Source organism: Xenopus laevis, chromosome 2L (assembly GCF_017654675.1).
Source record: "Xenopus laevis strain J_2021 chromosome 2L, Xenopus_laevis_v10.1, whole genome shotgun sequence".
NCBI classification, from domain to species: domain Eukaryota; kingdom Metazoa; phylum Chordata; class Amphibia; order Anura; family Pipidae; genus Xenopus; species Xenopus laevis.
Genome location: NC_054373.1, coordinates 154,761,153 through 154,782,610, shown reverse-complemented (window position 1 = coordinate 154,782,610; position 21,458 = coordinate 154,761,153). Strand labels below are relative to the sequence as shown.

The 21,458-nt window shown below is 40.1% G+C and overlaps 2 protein-coding genes across 9 annotated transcripts in view; both read right to left on the bottom strand.

Moving 5' to 3' along the window:
- Positions 1–10,196, bottom strand: part of atf7.L (activating transcription factor 7 L homeolog) — a 52,600-nt gene extending 42,404 nt beyond the window's left edge. The window contains exon 1 of one of the 4 annotated variants that reach the window (XM_041582586.1): positions 9,994–10,196. The gene's annotated coding sequence lies outside the window, so the exon portion shown is untranslated. Of the gene's footprint in view, positions 1–8,795; positions 8,812–9,993 lie in introns of those variants that run through there. The other 3 variants (XM_018247562.2, XM_018247561.2, XM_041582585.1) reach the window with 3 other exon arrangements.
- A 7,521-nt stretch (positions 10,197–17,717) lies between these two features.
- atp5mc1.L (ATP synthase membrane subunit c locus 1 L homeolog) overlaps positions 17,718–21,458 on the bottom strand; it is an 8,611-nt gene continuing 4,870 nt past the window's right edge. For all 5 annotated transcript variants that reach the window (XM_018245243.2, XM_018245244.2, XM_018245246.2 and 2 more), the window contains 3 exons: positions 20,442–20,519; positions 18,515–18,675; positions 17,718–17,946 (listed from right to left, as the gene is read on the bottom strand). In XM_018245243.2, the coding sequence (XP_018100732.1) occupies positions 17,832–17,946; positions 18,515–18,675; positions 20,442–20,519 (354 nt within the window). In that variant the 3' untranslated portion in view covers positions 17,718–17,831. The remainder of the gene's footprint in view (positions 17,947–18,514; positions 18,676–20,441; positions 20,520–21,458) is intronic.

Genomic DNA, 21,458 nt, shown 5'->3' with positions numbered 1-21,458 from the left:
TAGTAAACTGCTGAATTAATGTTGCATTTGTACTTTTTTTTGTAAACAAAGGGGAGATGAAAAAAAATTCTGCGCCATAGGCTCCGATGGTCTGACTGCCTACATACTGGTTCTAGTTGGTTTAAAAATTTCCCATGTAAATTGGTTGCTCTAAAATACAGGGAAAAAAATCTGACAACAGGAAATTACAAAATACTGAACTGCACTGAAACCCCATTTTATTAGTTTCAATGTTGCTTTTTAAGTCCAAAAAAATCAAACCAGTTCAACCAAGAACAAGTTAATAGCATCCCAGGTTGGGGCTGTATACAGTATTCTAATTATTTTTTCCAGAAAAGTATATAATGTTGTAAAACTAATATAATGCTGATATTTTGTAATCCGCAACAGAGGTATAAAAAGAATAAAACAATAGAACTTACACTTTCCATAGAGGTGGAAATATAAGAAGTTATTAATTCTAACATCACAAATAAAATTCCTATGCACTCTCTCTATAACAAAACTGTAAGGTGCACTCAATGACATATTGTGAGGCAAAGGCTATGGAGAGCATGGTATATTACTGGCAGTTTGAAATTGTGAGTAATGACTATATCCGTTCCCACAAACTATGACACCAAGATTTATAGTTGACACAGTATAGCTGATATGTGCATTGGTATCCCATAAATGTATGAGAAATGAACAAAAATCAGTTAGTGTACCTGCATTTTTAGGCAAAATGTTATCATGCTGGTACCTTTCTGTGTCACAAACAGAAAAATGCCATCTAATATGTAACATTATGTTTTTAATGTCCTTGAGTGATCACATTAGTATGTGCGGACATGGTCTGACATGCCACAAGGTGTGCCAGAAGCCCAAACTAGCGAAAGAAGCCTACAGATTTCTACATGTATTTAAACATGACATGTCTGCACAAGGATAAGTGAGAACCATTATGTTTCAAACAAAAAGGAACACTGAGCCATTCAGTGGTTTGCCTTTCCAGAATGGAGTGCAGAGAAAATTTTAGATATCGTGCAATTGATGTAAAAAGCTGTGCAACATAGTAAAAGAAATGAAAGTGAACAATGATTTGATATACAATAATATGATAAGACCTTGTTCAGGGGTTTTCATTCAAACAAATACCTGTACAGACATATATTCACACTCACACGTTCCAACATGTTTTAGGGCAGCAGTTCACAACGGTGGGGATGGCCCAAGGAGCTGAGGATATGGTCTGTGTACCATAAGCTTTTTATACGCCATATCCACAGCAAGCTTACTTTATGCAGAAGAGCAAACTATACCTGTTTATTTTTCTGCTCTTAAAAGAGACTTCAAGCCACCACCTTAATCATCTCTATGCCTGTCCGCAGCAGGTTGTATTTCAGAGTGCCACATTGAAGAAGTTTCCAGACAGGAATTAAAAGCACTAAAGGTGGCTATAGACCAGTGATCCCCCAACCAGTAGCTTGCGAGCAACATGTTGCTCCACAACCCCTTGGATGTTGCTCACAGTGGCTTCAAAGCAGGAGCTTATTTTTTAATTCCTGGTTTGGGGCAAGTTATAATTGCATAGAAAACAGGTGTACTGCCAAACAGCGCCTCCTGTAGGCTGCCAGTCCACATAGGGGCTACCAATAGCCAATCACAGCCCTTATTTGGCACCTCCCAGGAACATTTTTCATGCTTGTGTTGCTCCTCAACCTAAATTTTTGTTTTTTTTACATCTGAAACAGCTCATATATTGCCTGTCCCACCTCTATGCCACTTGAGTAGCAACCACTTCACATATAGTGCTCTTCCCATATACTCCTTACATTACCACTACCTCCTCATGGTCTATAATCTGGTGCAAAATAGGAATTTGGGACTATTCGAATTTTGCATTAAAAACAACGGTGCCTGCCTGTTTGTTGTGATAAAAACCAAAAGATTGAAGGAAACAAGGTTTTACTCTTTTGTCTAAGTGACATTAGTTTTCTCAATGAATAAGACAGGAAAAGAGCTGGAACTATTTCATAGGATGACAGACTCACTTTAAGGAAGGGTGCCCCAAATTACAGAATAGATCCCATGCATGGAAAGTTTAAAAGCACGGCAAGATGTTTGTCTACAACAGAGTTTCTATAAATGTACATGGTCTGTTGATTCCTCACAGTTTCTTAAGCACCGTAGACATTAAATCCGAGAGATAACTTTACTACCCAAGAACTGGTTATGCACCTCTTTTTGATCACCGCTGCCTTTGTAGGAAGAATTGTAACCGTTAAAGGAACTATGGAAACCCACCTTAACACATAGGCTAGGAATTCCTGCTTGTAGGTGTTGAAAACCGTCAGCTAAAAATGCTGGTGGAAACCTTTCAGGCATTTTCTTTTGTGTTCCACTAAACTGGTTGCTTTTGGACTGGCTCAAATGAAATCCAGATTTCAGTTCCACACAAAAGTACAGTCTTTCAACAATTTTCTTACAGAGGAAACAGCAATTCCTTTTCAAAATAAATGCCACGGCTGCACTAAAACATGTTGGAAGCATTTTGATAGAGTTGAAATGTTACTCTGAAAATCTGGGACAACACCCACATTTCTGTTATGAAGGCTCTTAACAGTCGCTGTTACAAGAACAAAAACATTCACCAAAGAGATTTTTCAAATCAAGTAAATAGGGAAAACAGCATTTCTTTGAAAACTACACTTTTTTACTTATACCTGAAAACAAATCCAAAGACAATAACACTTTGTTGCACTCATTGTCTCATTCTCTCGCCTACATGCATCTTTCAGTACAACTAAGAACCCACCATCCCCCCCAAAATTAGAATAGTTTCAAACTAGCCTCTAATCAAGTTTTACTTAAACAAGGTTAAACTTGACAGATTGGCGTCTTTTTTTTAAAAAAATTGTCTATTATGTATCAAAGGAATAGCAGAGCAAGAGCCTACTAGTGGACACAAGACACCCACCGCTCTCTCACCAACAAATATGCTAATACTGCTCTCGTTTAAGTGGCATCTCTCCTAGAAAAAAACCTGGTATGGCAGGCACATTGGGTCAGCACTGGTGTATTGCATCATGAATGTCTCATTTTGACTTCACCAGGAGTACCACCTGATTGACATCTCTACTGGCACTTAAGCTCGTTTAGTGGTTGAAATAGGATGCCAGGGGCCCATCTCAAAAAACCTTATACAACAGGCCGAATCTACACACCTCACCATCTTCTTCGTTCTAGTCTCTTCTCTTACATACTCTGACCTTTCCACCACATCCCCTCTTTGTTTTGGTACAGAAATAAGAAATGTCCATTGTATAGGCCAAAGTTGGGGCAGAGTGTACTAAACTTTAAAATAAAGAGTGGTCGAGCCACAATGCCGATACTAAATATAGTAAGATTAAAAGTAATAATAGGACGAACACCTGGCCTGCAGATGCTGTGTACTGAGAAAACACAGGATTTCCCCGTTTAATCAATGCTTACTGCTCCCACTGTTCAAGTATGTGGATATCCTACACATACATTTTGTACACAAGCATATGATCCTTAAAGGACAAGAAAATGTTACAATATAATGGGGGGTGCCACAATTTAGACACCCCAGTGTATTTAAGGGATATGGACAAGTTTATATGAAAATCCATAGGAACATGTCCGTACAGGCATGGGACCTGTTAAGCAGAATGTTTGGGACCTGGTATTAATGGCTGTCACACTTGGCTGGGGCAGAACAATCCTTTCATAAATTAATTAGAAATGAACAGCACTACAGCCCAGCCTGACAGACAACTGTGAAGGAGTCTTTATTCATGTCGGAGTGTTGTCGTGTCGTCTCAAATAAGTATCGCTGAGCTGGGGGTGACTTCTGAGGACTAGAAAGATCTTTGTGCCACAACTCTTCAGTTATATGGACACATTTCTATGGTTTTCCAAAGGACTATGCCGTATCTCTCTGATCTTCTCTACCCACAATGAATCAATTCCCATTAAAGTACACAGGCATACACCACACAAAACAAGCTGACATATCTTCTAATGTAAATGTGTATACCACTACAAGCAGTAGTGCATCTGCCAGAGCCCATAGGACAACAGGGATGAAATGCATAATGACTATTATTCATACGTAACTTTCTGATAATAGCACACAGTGTGTTCAGATAACAGCTAACTTGGAATAATTCTGCATATAATAGGTTTGAGTAACACAACCTTTTATTAGGAAGTCAACTTTCAGAAAAAATATACTTTCACGCCGCTAAGAAGATTTGGATGATGCAAGCCAGACTTTGGTTTTCTAGTTGTCCATTTATGTTCCAAAATCACACTGTTTTTGTCATCATAGGGCGTGATTATGTTTTACTATAAATATACATGTATATATCAATAAATCAGTGTTTATTAAATTTTTTCTTAGGAAACCAAAATGAAATTGCAGAATCAGCTTTGCAACCTCCAAGGCTTAGTTTAGAACCAGTTATACCATTTGTTTACTGCTCCTTAACAGTATGAAGGCCAATTTCTGGTTCCTAGACCATAGGTTGAGATTTCCTAGCATAAGCTTATCTGTTTAGTACAGTTTTCTGTTATAAGGAAACAATCACAAAAATGAACATTTTATATGAGCTTAGTATTGTGGAAATAATACACTTCATAAATAGTTATTGCGACTGACCTCGACTCATACACATGTAAAGAGAGGCAAAAACTGAAAAGTAGAAGAAATAGTAGTAGTAAAAGTCTCCAAAATGTATCCTAGCAATCTATACATTTTTGGAAAGTACACATTCTGCTGAATTCAAAATGGATAAACTAGTCTTGTGATGCCAAATCTTGTGTATCTATGTCGTATGTATAAGAGACAAAATTAACCCTTTTCACAAGCAAAAACAAGTCAATAAGAGCAAACCAAAATGTAATCATTTTAGGAAAATGTCAACAACAATCTAGGTAAAATTTCAACAAATCAAAGCGTAAAAAAAAAAAAAAAAAAAAAAAATGATAAAATAAGTTGATATTCACACTGGGCATTAAAACACTTGTCAAACTGTGTACTGTATAAACGTGCAGTGAAGAAGCAAAATCCCCCCATCAAACATAAAAGTCATGCGGCCAAAGAAAGATTGGGGAGGTCCAAATGCCTGGATATGAGCCCTCTGTAACTCAAGCACCAACAGTGTAAAAGTTACCATATGTTGAAGGTAAAAGGTTAAAAACAAACACACACCCTCCATGATTAGGCAAACCTCCAAAACACCCATATTATAAAATAACAGGATGACAATAGGAAACAAAGGTATGGATGTTTAACTGCTAGTTAAATTACTAGGAGGCACCAATGATGTGTTAGGCAACCCCCTGTGAGCCAAGATGCTAACCTTCTTCCCTGGTCCATGTGCCTCTTCAAAAAAAATAAAAAGCACTAGCCAGGGGGATTTGGCTTTAAGGCTGCACTGGGGTGGGCATGTGCAATAAACAAAGAATTGCTGTACTGTACAAAGATCCATCCTATATCCATGCAAAGACCACCTGCAAGCCAGAAAATAAGCGAGTCTGCAGCCCCTTCCAGCCAAGTACCCCAGGCCGTTGATTTAACCTTTTCCCTGTGCTTTAAAATTTCCATGAAAGAAACAAAGGGTAATTTTTCAAATGTGAGAAACAGTAATGGAAAACTATTGTTTACTTTGGCACAAATTACTTGCAATAGGTATCCAACAATTTGGTCTACTTTCTTTCTTTCCATGAGTTCAGCAAGTTTCTTCCATTCTACAGAGCAATTGTATTACAAGCTTTCCTCTATATATCGCTGCAATCAATAGACTGCTTGATGCTCCAATGAAAATTATAAAATCCTGTTTGTGTTTGTAGTTTTGTAGTTATGAGACATCTGCTAGGTCCAATTCAAGGCTACGGAGCATCATTTAAAGATTGTCAAGAGGGACTCCCCAACAGTGAAGGACACAAATATATCTTTCCTAACACACTATTATGGATATCATTATCCTTCTCTTTATATAGTCCTCCCTTAGCCAGTAATTCAGTTCATATGGTATCCAATACTACTTTGCTGACAAATACTCAAATGTATCATTCCTCTCCCATTATGGATCCAGTTCTTTTAACCATCAAACAACTACAACACCCAAGAAATTTACCACAAATGGCTCCAATATCTGACCCCTTCCTCCGACCCTCCCATCTTTACTTTTTTATATCCAACAATTCTTAAATATGCCCATCGCACAAATTACCACCAAAATTGTAATTCGCTCTCTTCTAGCCCCATATTGACTACTGTAATTTACAACAGATTGTCCTTCACCCTCGGAAAGACTGTCACCACTCCAGTTGATAATAAACCACTTGTAAATCCTTTGCCATGTTGCTCTGCCATTACCTACGCTGGATTCTACTACCTATTAAACCAATGACCCTGATATTCAAAGCAGTGCACAACTCTGCCTGCACCCTACATATCTTCAAGTACTCACCTAAATGGCTGGTCTTCTTATGTTCTATTCCTTAAAGGAATTGTTCAGTGTAAAAATAAAAACTGGCCAAATAGATAGCCCATGCTAAATAAAAAATGTTTCTAATATAGTTAATATAGCCAAAAATGTAATATGTAAAGGCTGAAGTGACTGGATGTGAAACAGAACACTACTTCCTGCGTTGCAGCTGTCTTGGTTTCCACCGATTGTTTACCAGGCAGTAACCAATAAAGCTGGCCATAGACGCACAGATCCTATCGTACGAATCGAGGAGTCAGATTCATCAGAGCCCATTGCACATGGTAATCGGATCGTTCGGCCATACGTTCAGATTACCCCCAATATAGCCATGCTTGTTAATGGCATATCGGGGAAAGATCCGCTCATTTAGTGATGTCACCAAATGAGCAGATCTTTGCGTCTATGGCCACCTTAAGTGACTTGAGGGGGGTACATGGGTCATATCTGTTGCTTTTGAATCTGAGCTGCATGCTAAGGATCAATTGCAAACTCACTGAATAGTTATGTCCCATGACTGGCAATCTGACTGACAATCTGTGGGTTCTGGCAAATTCCAGAGGGGCTGCTGTAAATTGCCATAGACAGTCACTATATATTGGGCTGGTGGGGGGCTGTTTGGGCCGCTGTGTACCTGAAATGCCAGGGCCTATTTTGATCTCAGTCCAGACCTGTGTCCCATGTGGCCCTCCTTCAAGTTGCTAACTAACTCGTAGTTAGAAACCTGAAAAGCAGGTAGTGTTCTGTTCTGTTACGTTAGACATCCAGTCACTCAGCCTTTATACATTACAACCTCGCTAAATACCTCTTCACAACCCAAGACTTTGATAGAGCTGTGCCCTCTGGAATTGCCTCCAATCAGACTCAAAACCAACGTATGCTACTTTGTAAGGGCAATATTCAAGGACGTCATCCCAATACTTATGGTCAACCTAATGCCAGACAGAGTAACGGTAGTGTATTTCTGTCTCTTCTTCACTCATTTGCATAGAATAATATTGACTGCCAACATGGGAATGAGAGAGAAAGTTACTGAGCATGTGCAGTAATAGCTGATACCCATGGTGCTTACTGCTACAAACGGCATTAGGGTAGTGGATGGCAGCCAATGACCCTCTCCACCAGAGGGATGGTACTGAACCCAATGATTGGATAAGCACACATATAACAAAAGGCAAATATAACAAAAATATTTATGTTGAAAAATAACCCAACATTCCATGTATTCAGATGGAAACAGTTCTTACTGGATATCAAGGTTTCCTCTACGTTGTGCACTAGTGCACATGCACATAAACAATTGTGAAGGACAGCAAAGTTGTGCGCACACATGATTCAGTACTTGTCTAGTGCAATGGAAATAGTGTTTCTAAAAAGTGTGCAAAAGTTTTTGAACATACATCCAACAAAAAATCCACACAATCATATAGTAATTAAATTAACTTAATCTGGACCTGTGCCTACACTGGTTTATTCCGTCCTTCTTCAGACTTCTTCAGAGACTTGCACCGTTCTCTACTTGACCTACCAAATCTGAATTTTCCCCTCTGCTCTCTACAGACTCAAGTGCCTCATGGCTTTCAAGTGGCTCTTACATTCTTACTCTGCAGTATGAGTTAGCACTTCTTACACATTCTGTCTTGAACATTTATGATACAGGTCTCTGAAATTCCCAACTTTCTAATCTGTTGTTGAGATTGTCCACTCTTAATAACAGACATAAATGTTGCAAGTATACTACCTATATACCTATATTACCACCACTTGCACACCTCCAAGACCAGCATTATTCTCAGTCTCCCACACCCTAAAAGAGCGGTTCTACAAGAGTATCGATCACCCTGGGCTTTGGTGTGGCATAATGATGGAGTACTGTTAACATCTGCAGACACCCACATTGCAGGGATTTATAGACTGGAAGCTAGCTTTTGGGATGCTGAAAAGTAATGCTGGGCTGAGGCAGGAGAAGCGGGAGATAATTTAAAAAAGAAAACCACTCTAACACATGTTTGAAGAACACATCCCCAATCTTTGAAATGAATGTGTCTGGACCCTTTGACCTAGCAGAACTGTTTTGGAAATGGCCATGTCTCCCCGAGAAATTTCTTTTCTACAGCTACCAAAAATATTGGCAATAATCTTAAACACAAAGGATAGCTGGCACAGTCATCCCTGATTCGGATTTGCTAAAGCAGGCTTGAGACAGGTTAGAGCTACACAAACAGCAAGGCTTAAAGCACAGCAGAACTTCTATCTTCAAGCAAGTCCATACAAAACCTTGTGTTTGTGACTCACCAACTTGCAATCCCCTCTAAAGGGCCACTGGATGTGCATCAAGGAACGATCAGCTTACATCCGCTGCAATAGAGGGCTGGTAAAGGAGAAGCAAACCCAAAAGTTAAAAAACCCTACCGCTCTCACTCCAGCATAAGTGTTACCCGGCCAAATGCCCCTAACTTTGTACTTATCCCTCGGTGCAGATTCAGGCATCAACGTTCACATGCGCCATCTTCAGCCGCTTCGGTAATCTTCGGAATGAGACCGGTGGAGCGGCGTATGCATTGTTGGAGCAACGCTCTGTTTCGCAACAACTGCGCATGCGCCAAAACTTATGAAAATTGCCGAAGCGCCGGTCACATTCCGAAGATTACCGAAGCGGCTGAAGTAGGTGCTTGTGAACTCCGATGCCTGACCTGCACTGAGCGGTAAATAAAAAGTTAGGGGCATTTGCCCGGAGTAACACTTAGACTGGGGGGAGGAGGGGAGGTTTCCCTTAAAATTAACTTTTAGTACATTATTAAGATACCCCTATTGTAAGCAACTTTTCACATGGGCTAAGGTTTTTTTGTTTTTTGTTAGCATTTCCATGATGCCATTATCTCTAAATGAGGCAGAGGCACTAAATGTCACACACAGTGCAGTAATCCTGAGCCCAAGGTGCAGGACATTAGGTTGGTGGATAACAATAACTTGCTTTAAACCAATTCCACTGGGTTCATGGAGTGGGAAAGCAACCAGCGCTGAAACGAGGCCACAAGTGAAGTGTGGGTGGAAAGGACAGGAGCAGACTGCGCAGCCCACTATAAAAGTACAAATATAAACAGAGTAAAACAAATACTAAAAGTTGAATTCTCTCTCGATAGTAAAAAAAACTCCAGTCAGCAGTGGCAGCCATGTGTGTTCTATGGCGAGTATATAAATGTCGGCTAAAGTATAACATCAGGTAGACACTTCTGGACTCAGAACTACACATCCTCGGGTGGGTACAGTCTGCCAGTCGCAGGCCCGCACTAAATCCCGCCTCCTAACACACAACCATTGGCTGAAACTGCTCTCACTCTACCGATCACCACTCCCGATTGGCCTTTTGGTCTCTTCCTCTAAGAGTGGGCGGGCTTCCCTTTTCGGGCCCTGTTCTGCTCTCTAGGGTATTAGAAACGGGCGAACACAAGACAAATTACGGTGCACTCTACATTGGTTATATAAGACGTACTTTGAGCTTCCTCAGTTCCCCGCCGCTGTAAAAGTCCTTTGCCGCCTTGTGTCCCCCGTGCTGCACAACTCCGCCAGCAATCCGTCAGCAGCGCGCGAGCGCCCTGAGACTCAGCTATCGCGAGAAAATCCTGGGCGGGGCGCACGATCCCCCTAGTGACGTACGATACTGCCAGCTGACTGTCAGAGCCTTGAGGAGAATTCAGGGGTTGAAGTCTAGTGGGAGGGGTTTACAATCCCATTGCTTGGAGGGATGAATTACATTACTGTATAATCTATGGAAGGCGGGGTTTGGCCTGACTACAATGTAGGCAGTCTGAATAGGAATGTAGCGAACTCTGCAGGTGATACAGAGCATTTATAGTATGTCCGTGTGGTGGTTATGTACGGAACGCAATTTAGGACATCCTCGGGAGAACACAGTTATGCTCTCTTCTATCATGCATTGTGTTTCTTAAAATGAGTAACCTAATTCCTACTGTCAACCCCCATGTCTAAAACAGTAGCCGTACCCTTTGTCATTCAGCTCTTCTCTTAGTGTTCGTCCAACCCTTCCCCAAACAGGAAGGCGGTGCCATTCACTTATTGTCCCACTGTCCCCTCACTATTGTCAATGTCAGATCTGTCACCTTACCCCTCTCAACTCAGTTCAATAAATAGCAGCATTTCTGAAATGGAATGTCAGCTCTTCTAAAGGATGACTTCAAAATAGTTTGATTTTCTTCACCATCACCCCACTTCTGCCCAGGGGCGATCCTGGCCCCTCCACCGCCTGAGGCAGCAGCAGTTGCTGCTGCCCCCTCCCCCAGAAATTCGCTCTTAAAGTACCAAGAGCAGCATTTTTGCTGCCCCTGGTACCTAGTGGGGCGCTGCCGCCTGAGGCGACAGCCTCAACTCGCCTCATTGGCGGAGCACCTGCTTCTGCCTACACTTCCTGATCTTCGTAATTGCTGGGCAGATGCCCATGTAGCTGTTGTGACCAATTCTTGTCACACTTTGATATAGTGAGTGAGAATGGGTGGGTCTACCTCTTTGGCTTCTGGTTGCTGACCCAGTTGGATGTTTTCAGGGAGCCTGGGTACAACAAGGCCAAGTACAGCCATTCTGCCCTAGAGGGACTAGCACCTCTAGAGAGTAAAGTCTGGGAGCAGGGACACCGTGAATGAGGCCAGCTAGAGATAGGATACTAGCTTTTATAGTACTCTATATAGGTAGGTTATTGGTAATGCATGAAAGAAGCCCATTGCAGCATTGATTAATTTATTAGCATTGCTTCTATTAGCAGTTGTTACTGGGCCCCACAGCAAATTAATTTTAGGGCCCCCAACATATCCAGAGGTTGCCCTATTTACCAATATATGTTGAACTTGCCCATTATATGGGCCTCATGGGGCCCCTATACCTCCCGGGCCCCCCTACAGCCACAGCGTCTACTTCCTCTGTAGTTACACCCCTGGCATGGGCTGGCACTTCATATCATATTGGTGCATAGTTTATAGTCATTTTATGATATGATAGTCTACAGATCTATAAATATATATATATATATATATATATATATATATATATATATATATATATAAATGTCCCACAGTGCCCGTACTCACAGTCAAGCAAAGCCAGAGGTGCACAATCAATTCTTGATTATGTATAGGGCTGACATTTTATGTAGACTTAGTAGTTTATTCACTAGACAGATGCTTTACTTCTGCATACCTCCCAACAATTTGGAAATAAAAAGAGGGACATAAAAGTTGGCGTGCACAGTGCGGACATTTTGACCACGCCCGTTTTTGTGGCCACACCCCCTAATTACCATGCTCATTCTATAAAATTTAGTTTAGTTATGAAAGTTTGAACATATTTTTTGTTTGTTTTTTTCCAGTTATTAGTTTTGCTAATGAAGGTGAATTGCCCTTCAAGTTGTGAGTCTAACTTTTCCCAAGAGACCTGTTACAATTACTTATTTGCTTATCTCAAAATTGTTACAAAAGTATCTTATCTGCAGCTGTGGCTGTTCTGGGCTCTCTGTCAAAAGCTAATTAAGTTAGAAACTTTGTTTCTTTTTCTGTCTGTTCAGTGCAGAGAAAATTGGGAATTTCAAGTACCAACCAGGGACTGCAGGTTGAGCTGTCAAAAGAGGGACTCTAAAAACAGGACAGGTATGTGTACTGCATTCATGTTCCATTTTTTCTGTGAGATGTAAGCAGCCGGCCAGATGTAGCACAAAACATCTTCCATTTCCATCCCATGGCATACACTATGCAATAACCCAGCCCAGCCTGCTCTGGATGGGGGGGAATGTAAATCTTTTAGCACAATTCTAGAAGCCGTACAGCTGGAATGTTAAGTGTCGCTGTGGTACATTCCTCCACCGTACAGAGCAAAACTACCTCTCTATATGCTGGCAGAGATATCTGAGAGATATAAAGCTGTGTTACAGATTCATCAGAAATCAACACTAGTTCACAGTTTTTTGGTTGTCATGGATAATTATTTCGCAGCTCGCTAGGGGCAGGTGCACCCATGGTGCACCAGTCTGAAAGCGACAAAGTATTTGCTAGGGTTTAAAGGAGGCTTTGTACACTCACCATTGAATTCTCTTCTCGGATTTCCATGGGGGCATAGGCCCCATTGCAGGTTCAGATGGAGATTCAAAATAGGTTGTGGGATTTTAAGTACATAGGGGCCAAACAGCCCCCTCCCACTAAATAGTCCCTGACATTTGACAGAATCTACATACAAGTTCCATCTAAGACAGGATTCTAAGTCTCCCTAAGGACACTGAAGAAATTAGTTCCCCCTTTCTCCATATTTCCTTGGGGGCAGAGGCACTAAGATTAAAGGGATCCTGTCATCGGAAAACATGTTTTTTTCAAAACACATCAGTTAATAGTGCTACTCCAGCAGAATTCTGCACTGAAATCCATTGCTCAAAAGAGCAAACAGATTTTTTTATATTCAATTTTGAAATCTGACATGGGGCTAGACATTTTGTCAATTTCCCAGCATACTTGGTCATGTGACTTGTGCCTGCACTTTAGGAGAGAAATGCTTTCTGACAGGCTGCTGTTTTTCCTTCTCAATGTAACTGAATGTGTCTCAGTGGGACATGGGTTTTTACTATTGAGTGTTGTTCTTAGATCTACCAGGCAGCTGTTATCTTGTGTTAGGGAGCTGCTATCTGGTTACCTTCCCATTGTTCTTTTGTTTGGCTGCTGGGGGGGAAAAGGGAGGGGGGTGATATCACTCTAACTTGCAGTACAGCAGTAAAGAGTGATTGAAGTTTATCAGAGCACAAGTCACATGACTTGGGGCAGCTGGGAAATTGACTATATGTCTAGCCCCATGACAGATTTCAAAATTGAATAAAAATCTATCTAAAAAATAAAATCTGTTTGCTCTTTTGAGAAATGGATTTCAGTGCAGAATTCTGCTGGAGCAGCAATATTAACTGATTCATTTTGAAAAAATGTTTTTTCCCATGACAGTATCCCTTTAAGGATGAAGATGAAGTAGTCCCTTGTACCACCATTGAAAAGTAGGGGATAAAAGAAACTTATGCCACCACAGTATGCTCAGTATGGGGGATATAGATTAACATTGGAGACAAACATCACCGGTGATGCAACCAATCAGCAACAGCGACCTACATGTTAAAAAAGAAAAGCATGATTAGTTGCTATGGGAAACATCACCAGTGATGTTTGTCTCCAATGTTGATAAATATGCCCCCAAGTGTGGGGGTGCATTTTTGTTTTTCTAAACTATAAAAATGTAATACATTAGCAAATACATTTCTCAACTGGAACCTTACTGAGCATGCTCCCTGTTATACATCAGTTGCTGATCTTCCTCTGAAACTGCTGAAAAAATTGTCAACTAATGTGGCAAATTGTTATAGTTCATGGGGAAAGTAAACAGAAAAATGAAACAGCAATAGTGTGAACATGCCCTTTAAGGCTGCCCCGTCCCAATGCACTGTACAACATTTTATTGAAACCCTGTTTATTGGTGTTATTTAGCCTCTTACAGCTTTATTTTAGCCTGTGAAGAGTAGCTGTGCCTAAAAATATTTACCAACTGGGACACAGATTTCCCACACGTCTGTTCTGTCTCATAGAAAATGCAATGTTTCCAAAACATGGGAGCAACTGCAATAAACAGTCCTTCCTCCAGAATCATAGCAACGCAAACAACAGGGCCTGGCAGTAAGGCAAGCAGCTGTTCTTAGGCTTCTACCATCCCAGTGAAAGCGAGCAATGCAGGATCTTCCCTTTGCTCAGACACACACTACTCAAGAGTATGATTGCTGTGGGCCTACAGGGCCACCCACTGCTTCATAAGCAACACAACACATATAATAAACACACACACAGGCTCATTTATAAACACTGGGCAAATCTGTCCATGGGCAGCAATCCACCAGTGATTGGCTTTTTTTCAGTCAACTTTAGCTTGTGCAACAAAAGCAAACATTTGATTGGTTGCCATGGATTACTGCCCTCGTGCAAATTTGCCCAGACTTTATAAACGAGCCCCATGCGTGGAGGCCAATTTATTGAAGGTCAAGTTTTAGCGGTATAACAGCTTTTTGAAACCACAAACTATTTCTCTAAAACCACAAATGCCATAACGTTGTTTAAAGATCAGAATATAAAAAAGTACAAACGGGAAAAAATACAGTGAACAACAAGCTTAAAATTACAAGTATCTCAAAAATGATGTTTTCGGACAAGTACTAGTGAAAATAACCTCCAAATGCTCTAAGGGGCAAATTTACTAAAGAGCGAAGTGACCAACGATGGTGAAAAATTTGACGTTTTGGAACTTCACCGATTTACTAACGGGCACTGGTGTAAATTCCATAGCGAAGGAGATAGACTCTAGCGTTACTTCGCACTCTAACGCCAGGTGAATTTTTTCGCTCTGGCAAATGGACTTAACTACGCAAATTCACTAAGATGTGGATTTCACTGAACTTTACCTCTTGTGTCAGACTTGCCTTCACCACCTCAGACCAGGCAAAGTTCCCTCCTTCCCCCCCTACATTTCCTAACATATGGCTCATGTGTAGGGCAATATAACACCTCTATTTTATTTTATTAAGGTTCCCTGGCCTTGTGTAGTGTAATGTATTTACTGCAACATATATGTCCATTGTACTTTAACTTCACGCCGTACGCTAATTAGGCATTGCTAGCGTAACTTCGAGCTGCTTACCGTATTATTTCTAGCCCAACTTCACAAGCGTTCGGGAACCCTGGATGCAACTTCGGATTTTCGTGAATTTGAGTTGTCCTGGCGAATCTACGCCTGGCGAAGTGTTGCAATGCCGTAAATTTGCCCCTAAAAGTCTGAATGGTTAAATAAAAAGGTTCAGTAGGATCAGGGCAGACTTCTCGTGGACCTTAACTGCTTTTACTTGGAGAAGTTTTGTAGTAAGAGTTTTTTGTGGTTTTTACACTCAAAATTTGCAGAGTATAGAGAACAAATACAATTCATGAGAAAAAAAAAAAAAGAAAATCAGAATGTTAGTAAATCGGCCTTAATGTGCCTGCACCTACTGCCTTAATGCTAGTGAATTATGATGCCTTTCCAAGTTGCCAGGCATCCAGGGAGCATACACCACAACTAACCAAAATACTGCGCTTTAACTGTTTTTTGCTGTATCAGCTCTTATGGAAAATAAAGCCCAATTTTTCTGTAACACAGGCATGCTTGATACTGATACAAACCATTCCCCACCTACAATTTAGGATTAGTGTAAAAAAAACCCTCCATCACCATGTTTCACTTTGAATAGATTCATTCTTGTACCTGCTTTGCAGAGAATCTGTTCGTCACCCTCCATGGGAACCATAAAAAAATATATATATATTTATCTTCGGCAGGGCAAATATTTTTTATGCACTTTTTCTACATAAGCCCAACTATATGAGTTGACATCAAAAAAGGAAGGTACATTTACCATTTAAGCCTGGAATTCCCATCAGGTCCAGGCTTACAATCATCTCAGGATTCCCTTGTGTCAGTGTGTACACTTGCAATTACAATTTATCAGAGCAGGCTGAAGGCATTAAAGGACAGCAGTCATCTAAGATTTGTGAAAACACAAATAACATCTGTTTTTATTTGGAAGGAAGTTAAAGGTCCCGCACAAGGGCCATGGCTGCTTATCTAAACAGCAATAATTTAGAGGTATGGGACCTGTTATCCAGAATGTTCGGGACTGGTGTTTTCTGAATAACAGATCCTTCAGTAATTTGAATCTTCATACCTCAAGTTTAGCAGAAAATCATGTAAATATTAAATAAACTCAAAAGGCTGGTTTTGCTTCCAATAAGGATTAATTATATCTTAGATTGGATCAAGTACAAAGTACTTTGTTATTATTAGACACATTTTGGATAAAATGGAGTCTATGGGAGACAGCCTTTCCGTAATTCAGAGCTTTCTGGATAATGGGTTTCCAGATAACAGATCCCATACCTGTACTCATTTTTGTATGGCAAATATACTGTGTTTAACAGGTTCGGAGTACAACTTGGGAACAGTCACAACCAAATCTTTAATGGCAAAGGCCTTTTATAGTGAAGACACGCAGAGCTACGAGTAACAGCTACTTGTCATGGCTGTAAAACGTCAGAAAATACTCTGCCATAGACAATGCCGAGAATTGCCTCTGCTAAAACAAACGTAGAGAAAGTTATTAGTAAATTATCAGAATTGCCTATGTTTGTAGCCATGTCAAGTAGCTGCTACTATCAGCTGAGTGGGTCTTCACCCTTTAGGGCACTGGCCGACGGGGAGATTTGTCACCCGCAATTATTAATGCACAACTGCAGGCGACAAAACAACCCGAAAATGCGTCTCCATTGGAAAATAACTGAAATCGCTGGCACAGATCCAACTGTGTAGGAACACACTTAAAAACATGATAGAGCTTTTTTTTTTTTTTTTTACACCCAGAAAAAGGGAAGACTGGGTTGGATTACCAATATACAACAGTGAGGCTCATTTTTCAACACTAAGCATATCTGTACCTAGACAGCAAGCCATGAGTCCAATCGTTTCTTACTTCAGACTGTCAGTTACAGTTTATAATGCCAACTGACTACTGCTGCACAAATAGGACAGCCCTCTCATGTAAAAGCACAAGGCAAATACTTTTATGGCAAAATTATAAATAGCATTCAAAGATGTTATGATGGAAATAAAAAGGGTTATTTTCTGATGTCAGTATCTCTTTAAAGAGATACTGACACCAGAAAATATTTTTTCTTAATATCCATCATAACATTATCTATGAATGCTATTTATAATTTTGCCATAAAAGTATTTGCCTTATGCTTTTACATTACCTTTCTTACCCCCCATGTTCCTCTATGAGGGGGCTGCCATATTTGTGCAACAGTAGTCAGTTAGCATTAGAAACATGTTGAGAAGGGACAGTCAGGTTGGCAAAACAGTCAGGTTTAGGAACTTCAAGTAACAATTACTTACAAAAACAGAACTAAACAGAACTATCAGTGAAAAACGATCAACATGACCTATAGGTAACTAAATATACATCAATATTTTGAAAATAATTTTTTTAGTGCCAGTATCACTTTAAATAGTCACAAGCATTAAAAAGGAATACAACATAAGAAGAAATGTCCACTGAACACTTTAATGATGTACCTTTTGTTGGAGTAAGCTCCTGAAATATGAGACTCACAATGTATTTATAATATTTATTCCCCAGGAACATCAGATCATACAGCAGCAGAGTAAAGAGGCATCTAACCTCAGCACAGAGCTCTAGTACAAATATATTCTGGTGAGACTATTGTTTTACATGGCAAACAAGATGAGGAAAGCAACCATAAGACAGAACAGTCCCATAGCTTCAGACAGGGCAAAACCCAGGATGGCATAAGAGAAGAGTTGTTGTTTCAGAGAAGGATTCCTGCAGAGAAAAAGAATGGTTAGAAAACCCAGGAACAGTTTAGATTCTGAACAAAAAGCCTTGACCTAACACTAGCCCCCTAACACAGTTTTTATAGCTTTATTATGGCAAAGTGTATATAAACCCAGGATCTTAATATTTTAATATCATTATTAATAAGAACTTCATTTTAAGATTTAGCAGTTGGAATAAGGAAAATGCCCCCAGTTAGGCAATTGGGGTCTTACAGGGAATACAGTTCATCTGGTAGCTCCCTGTGACAACTTGGCATCCAATATGACAGAAAACCCACCCCAAAAACTTTAAAAACAACAACAAGCAGCCACCGGGCTTTCATCACAAATAATCTGAGTGCTGTTATTCCCGTTGGCAGTCATCAGATCTGCGCTTTGCCTGGGTGCAGTGCCAATAAATTATCTATAACTACTACAAGAAGGTCAGCACTCTCAGGACTTATAAAAATCATAATATTTATTATAAATATTATGATTTTTATAAGTGCTGAGAGTGCGGACCTTCTTGTAGTAGATATATATATATATAAATAATTTTTATTTTATTTTTTTACCTTGCATATCCAATAATAAGGCTGCCAAACACTGTTCCAATACCAGCACCTGACCCAGCAACACCTACGGTAGCAGCACCAGCTCCGATAAACTTTGCAGCAGTATCAATGTCCCTGCATGTTACACTGCTTTGGATTCCCCTAGCTGGAACAGACATTAGCTGTAGGAAAGAGACAAACCATTAATGCATGGGATATTAAATTATATCTTAGCAATAAAGAAACCTTCAAGAAAGAAACAAAAAAATATTTGCTTAAAAATGATTTGCTTATACATCCATCAATTTGGCCCTTAGCCAGAGATTTAGAAACAAGACACAGCCAAGCTGGGCTTGACAAGGATGGGCAAATATGGTATTGCCCTTCTTATCAAGTGTCTTTTCACCACTGTCTATACAGATATATGTTGTGTAGCTATGGCAGACGCTGGCATTGACAGACAGACCACTGTTTAGAAATGTCAAAGTGGGTGTTTAAGTGCTGGTCTACCTGTTACCGACAGCAACTACCATAGGCACAGCATTCATTATTTACCTGTATGGGAAGTAAAGATCAAAGGGGAGTGGGGTGTTTTGACCACTACTGTTTATTGTGATAGCACAGTGCCAGTCAAAATACCCCCTATCACTAAGGCCTTAAAATACTATTTGATTAAAAAGGGAGATGGAGGGAAGAATTTGGAATGAAGTGTGGATGTGGATATTCCTCTGCTGCCTTCCTGTCCAGTGTGCAAGTGACGGGTCCGAACTATGCAATTTTCCAAAAGACAGGCACACACTCCACAGACTCCAGGACAGCGATGAAGGTTAAAATAGCTTTATTTCACTTAATACATATCCGGGTGCGTTTCGTGTGCTCCCACACGTAGTCATAGGTATAAATAACTTAATTTGATCAAGATAGATTTCATTATTCCAATTCATTTTCCAATTTATATGAAAGAAAGGGTTAACGAAATGGGAAGGAAACAGGCAAGTTGTGACGCAAATTCCTAATGTTTTTTATATAAAAATGCATTTTGTATTTATGCCTATGACTATGTGTGGCAGCACATGAAACGTGTCAGAATACGTATTAAGTAAAAAAAAACAGTTTTAACCTTCATCGCTGTCCGGGAGTCAGTGGAGTGAGTGCCTGCCTTTTGGAAAATTGCCTGGTTTCCCTTTGCTGCGGGTTTGGGGCGTTGCACCCGGACCACCGACCCGGAGTGGTGAGTGACTCGTAATACATAATTGTTTGGTCATAAGGTGATCTCAAGTGAGAGGTTCGGGGCTTGAGCACCCAAACCTACCCATAAACGGGGTGAGCACAAATTAAGGCTTGTAGAAAACTGCTGATGTTGTTTATTTGCATCTGAAGCATAGTATCTCCATCAAGAGGATTGAGAGGTGGGTCCGAACTATCATAACTCAAGAGAATCCTCACATTAGGCTAGGCTACTAGGAGAGAAAGGCAATGTGGATTTGGGACTATATAACAGGCTGACAGGCTTGTATTACGGTACATTTGTGAGGGCATTTCTTTCTGTGTTTTTACATACAATATCAGTGTACTGCTCCTGCATTGTTTATTTGGAGTGTCTGTTTCACATTATCACTGGAAAATTTGGACCATAAGCCTAAGAGGCTCACAAGTCATAGACTTAGGCCTGAGGCTTAGGCTTCATGTAAACCATTGGCTATAAAATTATAAAGGCAAGTATAAAAAAGTTTATATAGCCCTTAAGTGCGGTCATAAAGAACAAACTATAGTTCAGCAGATGCCAGTTGCACTGGAAGTTACATCAAGTCACTCATCTGTGGCCATATGAAATTCTATTTTAAAACTGATACAGATAATATACAGATAAGTCGGTACATTAAGTTGCTGTTTTAATATAAAACAAAAAGTTTAATTTTGATTAAGAAAGCCTAAGATTTTGTTGTACCTGCTCAGTCCTCAATCCAGTGTAGCTCAGTAATGGGACGGAAACTGGTCGAGAAAGGAGACAGACTCCACTCCTCACCTAGGCGTAACAAAATCAAAGATGAAAATGTTATTACCTGTTCACCTTTAAATGCTGGTGCAAACCGTAACATCTTAACACAAAGTTTGCTCGACCCATACAAAGTTTATTATTAAATGGGGCACCTTCCCATCAGTGATCAAGGAAAGCACGGCAAACTGCAATTTGTGACTTTTCCTGTGTGTCAGAATGAACCCATTCAAGATTTTCATTAATATGTATACATACGCTGGAGAAGTGGTGAGAGAAATCAGTTTTATTTATTTATTCATGATTTTAGATAAATGAGCACCAGCTGAAAGGTATGCAGCAGTGCAGAAATTATAGCAGATCATTTACCAAACTGGCCTAGGGGGTTGCATACAGACTTTTAGTGCAGTCAGCGTCTAGCTACAATTAGAGTAAACGTAAATCTAAGAAAATGCAGATACAATAAGATAATTAATTGACAAAGAAAGTATCACAAGCCCCCTGACCACCACCCCCCAAGTGATCTTGCTCACCAGGCCGGTGCCCCTTTCTGTTGAAAAATGGCCCAAGATGTTTTAACAGCACCAACATCTTAAAGGGGTGGTTCACCTTTTTGTTAACTTTTAGTATGCTATAGAATGGCTAATTCTAAGCAACTTTTCAATTGGTCTTCATTATTTATTTATTTTATAGTTTTTGAATTATTTGCCTTCGTCTTATGACTCTTCCCAGCTTTCAAATAGGAGTCACTGAGTCCATCTAAAAAACAAATGCTCTTTAAGGTTGCAAATGTATTGCTACTTTTTATTACTCCTTCTATTCAGGCCCTCTCCTATTCATATTACAGTCTCTTATACAAATCAGTGCATGGCTGCTAGGGTAATTTGGAACCTAGTAACCGGATTGCTGAAATTGCAAACTGGAGCGCTGCTGAATAAAAAAAGCTAAATAAACTTAAAAAACACAAAT